The sequence below is a fragment of the Chaetura pelagica genome, unplaced genomic scaffold (genome assembly GCF_000747805.2).
Source record: "Chaetura pelagica isolate M959 unplaced genomic scaffold, ChaPel_1.0 scaffold3, whole genome shotgun sequence".
In the NCBI taxonomy this organism is placed as follows: Eukaryota; Metazoa; Chordata; class Aves; order Apodiformes; family Apodidae; genus Chaetura; species Chaetura pelagica.
This window is the reverse complement of record NW_009952974.1, coordinates 14,653,211-14,663,246: the sequence shown is the minus strand read 5'-3', so window position 1 is coordinate 14,663,246 and position 10,036 is coordinate 14,653,211. Positions and strand designations below refer to the sequence as shown.

Genomic DNA, 10,036 nt, shown 5'->3' with positions numbered 1-10,036 from the left:
TGCTGAACCAACAGAAAAGACAGAAATCTTGAAAGAGGGAAATAAAATCTTCCTGAAAATCAAGAACGCTGGTCCTGCTGATATTGGGGAATATGCAGTGGAAGTTGAAGGTCGCAGATACCCCGCTAAACTGACCCTTGGTGGTAAGGAAGATTTTATTTGTATTATATTAATTAACTCTTGGCCAATATGCAAAAACTTCTAAACAAAGAACAAAAAATGGTAACCTGAGTTATAATAAACCTTTATCAAAACTTGACCTAATTTTAAATGTGCTCATTTGTGCATTCTAGAACGTGAAGTTCAAATTCTGAAGCCATTAGAGGATGTTACAGTTTATGAGAAAGAAACAGCAAACTTTGACACAGAAATATCTGAGGAAGATATTCCTGGTGAATGGAAACTGAAAGGAGAAATCCTGAGACCTTCACCTGTAAGCATACTTGAATTTTCCAACACAATTTATTTAAACACTCTAAACAGGCTCCTTTGCATCTTTATAGTAAGATCTTTGCAGGTCTATTTTGCTACTCAGTCCAGAATGTAGAAAGGCTAAGCATTATGGTGATTAAAAAACATTGGTTCTCTAAGTAAGAATTATGTACCAGAAAAGCTAAGTTTTGAAAGGTTTTTTTTTTCCTCAAAGGGTTGCAGCACCTTATTCAGACAATAATAAAAATATTCTACTTACATAGCTAGGAATGACATTTAAAAGAAGTGTGCAATGCTGAAGAAATGTACTTACTTTGTTTATTATTAAGTGTTAACTTTCCTCAAGAAGTAATTTCAGTCTTTTTAGCTGACTCTCTACTGTATATAAAACATTTATAGAATCCCTTTATTAAAAATACCTGGCTGTAAGGCATTGGCGTTGTATTTACCAAAGTCTGTTGTCTCTCCAGACATGTGAAATCAAAGCTGAAGGAGGAAAACGCTTCCTAACCTTGCACAAAGTGAAGTTAGAGCAAGCTGGTGAAGTCCTTTATCAGGCACTTAATGCAGTTACTACAGCTATTCTGACAGTGAAAGGTATGATGCACCATCGAGTATGATACTAACTTCAACAGAATTCACATGGAGCACATTACAAATGATGTGTTCTGTTTTGCTTCCAGAAATTGAACTGGACTTTGCTGTGCCCCTGAAGGATGTTACTGTCCCTGAGAAGCGCCAAGCAAGGTTTGAATGTGTCCTTACCAGAGAAGCCAATGTTATATGGTCTAAGGGCACTGATATACTCAAGATTGGGGAAAAGTTTGACATCATTGCAGATGGAAAGAAGCATATCCTTGTAATCAATGATTCTCAGTTTGATGATGAAGGAGAATATACTGCAGAAGTTGATGGCAAGAAAAGCACAGCGAGACTGTTTGTAGAAGGCAAGTATCTTCATATGAAAAAGCACAGTAAAAAAAATGCAATGTATCTTTTGGAACCACATTAGCCTTTTTCTGATGTTTTTTATGTGTCTACACTACAGGTGTGAGGCTGAAGTTCATCTCACCTCTACAGGATCAAACGGTGAAAGAAGGGGAAACAGCTCACTTTCAATTTGAGCTTTCTCACGAGGATATGCCAGTGAAATGGTACAAAAATGACAAGAGACTCCACACAAGCAGAACAGTTTTTATTACTTCAGAAGGCAAAGTTCATAAACTAGAAATGAGAGAAGTCACACTTGATGATATCTCTGAAATAAAGGCCGTAGTCAAGGACTTGAACACACAAGCACACCTCAAAGTCTTAGGTAAAATAATTAATTGAAAATATGCTATATGATATGTATAAATATTTCTTGTAAGTAGAAAGTGACAAAATATTGATGTTTTAATAAATTTGCATTACTAATTTACCATTTTCTATACACTGTGCTTTTTGTAGAGGCCGATCCGTATTTCACTGTGAAATTACAAGACTACAGTGCTGTGGAGAAAGATGATATTACTCTGGAGTGTGAACTTAGCAAAGATGTTCCAGTAAAATGGTACAAAGATGGTGAAGAACTAGTAGCTTCCAACAGAATTTCCATAAAAACGGATGGTTTGCGCCGGATCCTGACAATCAAGAAGGCAGCAGAGAGTGATAAGGGTGTTTATGAGTGTGACTGTGGGACTGACAAGACAAATGCTAATGTCAGCATTGAGGGTAAGTTATCATACCTTTGCTAAGGGAATGTATTGAAACTTTTGTGCAATGGTGTAGACAGACACTCTGTAGAGTACCAGACCAAAAATTGTACCTTTAGAAAACATGATTATGATTAATAGCTGGAATATTTAGATTTAAAATTAAGAGTACTTAAAAGAGACAATGTCTCTTAAGATATATAAATAGCTGTTGTAAAGACCGTGATGATCTCTAAGACAGTGATTCTTTTTTATTTCCATTTACAGTCAGGAAAGAAAAAAAGCTGTTAGTTTAATTCACTGCAACAGATATCTGGGTTTATTATGAAGAAAAATATTCTTACTAAAAATAGCTAAACTTTTGAATATATTGTAAAAGGGGGTTGTAAACTGCCTAATCTTCCAGCTTTTTAAAAAGAGGTTAGATAAATATTTATCAGTCATAACATTTGAATGCCCTGAAGAAGGGACTAGGGCAGAGTTGAGATCCTTTTCAGAACTACATTTCTATGGTATGAAATGAGTGAGTAAACAGATGTGAACTTTTGGGTTTATTTTAGCTCGCTTAATTAAAGTGGAGCGCCCATTGTATGGAGTGGAAGTATTTGTTGGTGAAACAGCACGTTTTGAAATTGAAATTTCTGAGCCTGATGTGCACCCTATATGGAAGCTAAAGGGAGAAACTCTAACACCTTCACCTGTAAGGCTTCTTCTTTATTTTTAGACCATAATTTATACTAGAAAAATAATATTTAATAATGCTGTCTTCCAAGTGTTTTCTTATAATAATAATAATAATTTGTTTATCACCAGGACTGTGAAATCATTCAAGATGGGAAGAAGCATACTCTTGTTCTTCATAACTGCAGACTTGATATGACTGGGGAAGTGTCTTTCCAAGCTGCTAATGCTAAAAGTGCTGCTAATCTGAAAGTGAAAGGTACAGTCTGCACTTTGCAATGTGTGTCTCAGGGCATTAGAACAAAACTAGCAGCAGAAAAGTCTATATGAACCTATCACTGAGCTGAAAATGCTCTTCTTTCATTTCAGAGCTGCCTCTCATCTTTATCACTCCACTAAGCGATGTGAAGGTCTTTGAGAAGGATGAAGCCAAGTTTGAATGTGAGGTGTCCAGAGAACCCAAGACTTTCCGCTGGTTGAAAGGAACAGAAGAGATCACTCCAGATGAAAGATTTGAAATTATTTCAGATGGAACAAAGCATGCTCTGATTATTAAATCTGTTGCTTTTGAGGATGAAGCTAAATACATGTTTGAAGCTGAGGATAAGAGAACAAGTGCCAAGCTAATTATTGAAGGTTTGTCAATACTTTGCCTTTCTAGGAAAGATTTGCACCATAGTTCTTTAATAGCTTTTATTGATAACATTATTGTTAATGAAATGTTATGTTGTTATAGGTATCCGCCTGAAATTCATTACTCCTCTCAAGGATGTAACAAAAAAGGAGCGAGAAACTGCAGAGTTCACTGTGGAACTCTCCCATGAAAATATCCCTGTTGTCTGGTTCAAGAATGACCAGCGATTACATACCAGCAAAGTGGTTTCAATGACAGATGATGGCAAATTCCATACTCTCACAATCAAAGATCTTACTATTGATGATACTTCCCAGATTAAAATTGAAGCTATGGGCAAACATTCAGAAGCTAAACTCACTGTTCTTGGTAAGAATACCTAAAATAATTTACATGACGCATATTATTAGAAGAGTCTTGTTACTGAAAAATGGTGGTCGGGAAGTCTTGAGGTTGGTTTGCTTTGGTGGGTTTTTGTGATTAAGCCTAAATCTACATTGTGATTTTTTGACAATTTTACAATTTGTTTGTCTTCTTTAGGTCTCCATTTCCTCATTCACAAAGGACAATTAAAATAATTTTAAAACTTCATACAATTTTAGCAAAATTAACTATTAGATACTTAATTGTGCTCTGAAGCTCCTAGAGCACTAAACCATATTGTTAGTAGTATTAGTAATACACTGATTGTTTCTTAGATAACTGTAATATTTATAAGGACTATATATAAACTTCTTGTAGGGCATAAACAAGACATTTATTTTATGGGAAGAATTAATTTTCCTTTTTGAAAGCCTAAAACTTCAGGCTGAAATGTATCATAACTTTTGCTTGCAGAGGGAGACCCTTACTTCACTGGGAAGCTGCAGGATTACACTGCTGTAGAGAAAGATGAAGTTATCTTACAATGTGAGATCAGCAAAGCAGATGCCCCAGTCAAATGGATGAAGGATGGCCAACCAATTACTCCTTCAAAGAATGTTGTTATTAAGGCTGATGGCAAAAAGAGAATCCTTATCCTCAAGAAAGCTCTGAAGAAAGACATTGGACAATACACTTGTGACTGTGGTACTGATCAAACCTCTGCTAAACTCAATATTGAAGGTATGGTTCTTTTCCTGGACTGCTCTGTAGTAGAGATCTTTTGGAGTCTGCTAGAGGTTGAGGGAATCAATAACAACTCTCTTTTTCCGCCCTCCTCCAGACCGGGATATTGAGATTGTACGTCCACTATACAGTGTGGAGGTGATTGAGACAGAGACTGCCCGTTTTGATATTGAAATCTCTGAAGAAGGTGTCCATGGCAACTGGAAGCTAAAAGGAGAACCTTTGACTGAATCAGCTGTAAGCAAATATTCCAGGATGTTTTCTTATGTGTGTCTCAACAATTTGTGGGGCGTTAGGGTGTGAAGAAGAAAGTGACTGCAAAATCAACTTTAATCTCTGTGTTCAATTAAGGTCACCATAACAAGAATACTGTTTTTTTTCACTAATAACTTTTCAAATGGAATAGAAACTTAATTAAAAACTTTATATAAAATAGCTAAATAATAAATAATTTTACAAAAATTATTTTACATAAGTAAATACATTCTGCATTTCTAGTCCCTAGCAATCATGTATCCGAAGTGTAAAGGCTTTATGGAATTCACTTAAACATAATGGCATTTAGAAATACAGTCTTTGGATTGTTAGCATTTACCTTTTTTTTTTTTTTGAGTTATTTTTGTTTTAAATAGATGTAGATCACATTTCAAACTCCTCCAGTACTATGATAGCTAAAATTGGCTTAAAATTATGTAAGGCTTATTCAGAAATTCTTAATTCTTTGCTGGAAGGATCTGAAAAATTAAAAAACAATACAATCACAACTGGTAATAATTTAACAATTCTTGAATGCAACAGTACCAATGTGAATAATGCACTAGATTGGAAGTTCTATGAAAATCAGTGTCTAGATAAGATAAAAGGACCCCTTGCAAAGAAAGATTGCAGCAGAAATTTAGTAATTTCTAGCTCCCTTTGACTTTTGACTGGTGTACATATGGATATATTGGCTTTTCAATCAGCACATACCATTCATCAACACAAACGTGTTGCCTCTTGCCCTTTCTTTCTAAGAGGAAGCAGACCATATTAAGAAGACACTTTGATAGGAAAGGCCTATGAATGAAAGTTTATAAGGCATATTGCAGGTGGCAGTGGACCTAGGTGGTAAATAGAGGAGGAGATAGTTCTTGGAGTGAGTAGCACAAAAAAGATACTGAAAAAATGTTTCTATTTTTGCAGGAATGTGAAATCAAGGAGGAAGGCAAAAAGCACTTCCTTACACTGTACAATGTACGCTTAGATCAAGCTGGTGGAGTAGATTTCCAAGCAGCAAATGCCAAATCCAGTGCTCACCTTCGAGTGAAAGGTAAGTGTCTTTCATACTGACATGAGCTATCTAAGTGAAAATGGTACTCATTGCCTCTTTTGATTAACTGGACAAATTTCTATGCTGTATTGAACCCACAGCAATTTTTTCCAGAACAGCAACTCAAGGATTATTTAGTCAAGCCATTTTTGTTTTGTTTGGTTTGGTTTTGGGTTTTTTTGGTTAAAGAATGTCCTATATGTTTTTAACCTTGTATATAGTTTATTCATACAGGAGAAGTAAAAATAAGGAAACTGCCTTGAAGGCTGCTTCATAATCTGTCATCATATGTTGTTATGAAATCAAAGTATTACAAGCAAAGCCTTTACTGTATTAAAGTATCATATTAACCTGAGAGAACGGGCTCACAGTGATATCTGGGGATAGGGTTAAGAGCTTGATGGACAGGGACAGACCACACAGTTGAAGACCATTTGTTTCCTACTCCAATCCTAGCCTTCGCTATTTTGGAAAACACATGCCTTATCTAGCAAGAGGCATGCAAGGCTTGGCAGGGAGACAGATGCACGGCAACTTTCCTGCTGTCCTTGTTCAATTTAAAGAAACACGCTCTGCAAATAGGAAAATTTAGGTGACCAGCCCTCCCCCTAAAAACCCAGGGTGGCCTCTTCTATTTAGGGAATTTAAAGAGCAGCCGTGCGATGTCTGTCTCTCCTGAAGGAAGCCACAATGGATATTAGTACATAAGGGCAGCAGCTCTCTCTTGGGCAGAAGTAACTAATCTGAAAATGATGTCTTCTTACCAAGCTCGAGTAATTGGTTTGCTGAGACCCCTCAAGGATGTAACAGTGACAGCTGGGGAATCAGCAACCTTTGACTGCGAACTCTCTTATGAGGGAATCCCAGTAGAGTGGTACCTGCAAGGAAAGAAACTGGAGCCCAGTGATAAGGTAAATAAACTAAACTTCACTTTTCCTTAGGTTTCCTCTCCCTTCCTCTACTTCAACCCTTTTCCACTTCTTTATTTTTTATTTACTCTCTGCCAGTAGAAAGTAATAAGGCATAGCAATGCAGTAGTGCTGCTGTGACAGACAGTAAATCCTCACTAAATGGGATATAGCATTTTTTCCCCCCAGAAATTTCAGTATTTTGGAATGCTACAAGTATTTATTGTGCAAAGGAGGTAGACAGATGCACGGCAACTTTGCTGCTGACCTTGTTCATTTTAAAGAAACACGCTCTGCAAATAGGAAAATTTAGGTGACCAGCCCTCCCCCTAAAAACCCAGGGTGGCCTCTTCTATTTAGGGAATTTAAAGAGCAGCCGTGCGATGTCTGTCTCTCCTGAAGGAAGCCACAATGGATATTAGTACATAAGGGCAGCAGCTCTCTCTTGGGCAGAAGTAACTAATCTGAAAATGATGTCTTCTTACCAAGCTCGAGTAATTGGTTTGCTGAGACCCCTCAAGGATGTAACAGTGACAGCTGGGGAATCAGCAACCTTTGACTGCGAACTCTCTTATGAGGGAATCCCAGTAGAGTGGTACCTGCAAGGAAAGAAACTGGAGCCCAGTGATAAGGTAAATAAACTAAACTTCACTTTTCCTTAGGTTTCCTCTCCCTTCCTCTACTTCAACCCTTTTCCACTTCTTTATTTTTTATTTACTCTCTGCCAGTAGAAAGTAATAAGGCATAGCAATGCAGTAGTGCTGCTGTGACAGACAGTAAATCCTCACTAAATGGGATATAGCATTTTTTCCCCCCAGAAATTTCAGTATTTTGGAATGCTACAAGTATTTATTGTGCAAAGGGAGACCAAGGTTCTAAAATATTAATCAGTACAAGAGTGGTTTTGTGCCTGATTCTGTTGGAGACTCAACCACAGGAGTACAGAATGGTTTTGCTCAGGTTAATGGTAGTTACAGTGAGAGGGATTTGAAAGGTGCCATCAGGAAATGCTTTTTTTCTCCTGAATGCTAAGTTGCAGTCCCTTTCTGCATATAAGGGAATTAAGAGGATTCAGATTCCATTTCAGGCATTTGTTCTGGCTCTCCAGATAACTTTCTGGGCAGATTTGCTTGTCAAGCACTTCTCACTAGCTATTTTTAACCCTTCATCAAGTGCTGGCTCTTAACTCTGAGATCTGAGCAGTCTGGAATGCAGTCAGCTTAATATTTAAAGTCAGTGGTAGGGGAAATACATAAAGAAGTAGATTAATAAAAAATAGAAAACATAAATAGATGTCACTGGTTTTAAGACTTCTTTTTCACAGAATAGGCCTAAATGAAATAATGCAAATAAAAATATAAATTGGAAACCTCAGACAAAGCAAACTTTGAAGGCATTACATGACCGAGCAAGGTTTCAGAACCTATAATAATGCTGCTAGTAATACTTTGGTACAGATCTTTTTCTTTTAAATACAATTTTTAACATATTATTTTCAGGTTTTACTAGATCTTCCTAAGCTTCACCAAATTTGCCTAAATAAAAAGTATTTCATTTAAAAAATAGAATATAGAAATAGAAAAAGAAAAAGCAGTCATAGTGATAGGTGAGTCTGTTACAGTATTTAAGGACAGATAAACAAAATTGAAACTCAGCAGATGAGATGTAATCAGTCAACATAATAACTTCTGAGTTTAGGAATAAAAATGTGTAAAGCTATTGACTAGTGCAGTGGCTTGGTAGGTATTACTGTCTGAAAAGAAAAATATGCTAAATATTCTACATGATGGAACACTATTTTGCTCTTATCTGTCTGAGCTATCATTTAAGTTACATTAAATTCATTCAGTTTACATATACAGTCAAAACTAATTTTACTTCAGTCAAAATTTTATCAAGAAGAAATTCAGAGTAAACCATATATTTACTTGATGCATCACCTTCTGCCCATTTAAAATAGCCTCAAAACACTTCTGCTACTGTCTTCAAGAACCAATCTAATTTTACAAGTGTTTTATTTCAGCTGTTTTTAGTTCAAACCATTATTTTACCTCAGCTGTACACATAAAACCCTTATTGAAGTGACTTCTTTGTTTACCTTTACTGCTTATCTTGGTCAAAGTTATATTTGGCTTGATTTCAATCTCTCTCAGATGAGCATTCACTAGTTTTAATGGACATGATGTCCATTTGGAAGAAACGACAGTCTCTTAGTTCCTTCCTTCCCTCTGAAGCAAAGGGGACTGCCTTCTCAAAAGTAACTTCACTTTTGTGGTTCTTCCTTAGCAGAAGCTTTCTTTCCCCATTTATTTTTCTAAACCAGCATCTACTACTTGATCACATTTTTCTCTGAGAACAAATGGAATTCTTCAAGAGTTATGTTAAAATTTAAGGCATGAATGAGTAGCAACCCTCTTAATGGCTACAATGCAGTATGTATCCTTCAATTCCTCATGTTCGCTCCCAGAGAAAAGGAAGGTTTGTGTAGGAGTACCCCAATTCAAACTCATTATTGCAAAGTAGTTTTAGCAATAGATCAACATGGAAATATATTCTAGGCGGGGGGGGGCGGAAGAAAGTGAATGAGGGATGATGCCAAACATCTTTATATCTCTCTAAAAATTTTTACTTTACATGCAGCCAGAAATACTACCAACTTTTTTTCATACATTTACTTATTTTGGTCTGCTTTAGTACCTATTCAAAATAAGCAAGACTGCAAGTCAGCTTCATTTTGAACTTTGGTAGTAGACTCAGGTTTTCTAATTCAAGGACACAAATACCTTAAAACAGAGGAAACTTAAACTTCCAGTTTCTGGTAAATGAAAGGGCAATCAAAATCCTCAAAGCATTTGTGTCTTGATCTGTATCTAGTATATAAAAAAGGAAAGTATAGAAATTTGATATGAAAGTAAAAATACAAACTCCACAGATAAAAATGTGTATCAATGCTATTTCCTTAAATATTTCTTAAGTATTTGTTGTAGATACTTACAAAGGGTTTTTTATGTACTTTATAAGGTCATGACTCGTGCTGAAGGGAGAGTTCACACACTTATTCTTAGAGATGTCAAGTTAACAGATGCGGGAGAGGTATCACTGACAGCAAAAGATTTCAGAACTCAAGCAAATCTTTTTGTGAAAGGTAAGTCAGGCATTTGAATTATATCATAGTCAATGTTAAAGGTCCATTCATGGTTCACCTTGGAATAGAATGTTATAAACACAATATATATCAAATTAGTAGGATTATAAATACTGGTAGATAACT

The 10,036-nt window shown here is 36.1% G+C and overlaps 1 protein-coding gene across 1 annotated transcript in view; it reads left to right on the top strand.

Moving 5' to 3' along the window:
- TTN (titin) overlaps positions 1 to 10,036 on the top strand; it is a 248,597-nt gene that overhangs the window by 143,814 nt on the left and 94,747 nt on the right. The window contains exons 178-192 of the mRNA XM_009996323.1: positions 1 to 143; positions 294 to 433; positions 903 to 1,029; positions 1,116 to 1,379; positions 1,481 to 1,747; positions 1,882 to 2,145; positions 2,687 to 2,826; positions 2,940 to 3,066; positions 3,177 to 3,443; positions 3,544 to 3,810; positions 4,279 to 4,545; positions 4,646 to 4,785; positions 5,731 to 5,857; positions 6,626 to 6,768; positions 9,787 to 9,910. Coding sequence (XP_009994625.1) covers positions 1 to 143; positions 294 to 433; positions 903 to 1,029; positions 1,116 to 1,379; positions 1,481 to 1,747; positions 1,882 to 2,145; positions 2,687 to 2,826; positions 2,940 to 3,066; positions 3,177 to 3,443; positions 3,544 to 3,810; positions 4,279 to 4,545; positions 4,646 to 4,785; positions 5,731 to 5,857; positions 6,626 to 6,768; positions 9,787 to 9,910 — 2,807 coding nt within the window. The remainder of the gene's footprint in view (positions 144 to 293; positions 434 to 902; positions 1,030 to 1,115; positions 1,380 to 1,480; positions 1,748 to 1,881; positions 2,146 to 2,686; positions 2,827 to 2,939; positions 3,067 to 3,176; positions 3,444 to 3,543; positions 3,811 to 4,278; positions 4,546 to 4,645; positions 4,786 to 5,730; positions 5,858 to 6,625; positions 6,769 to 9,786; positions 9,911 to 10,036) is intronic.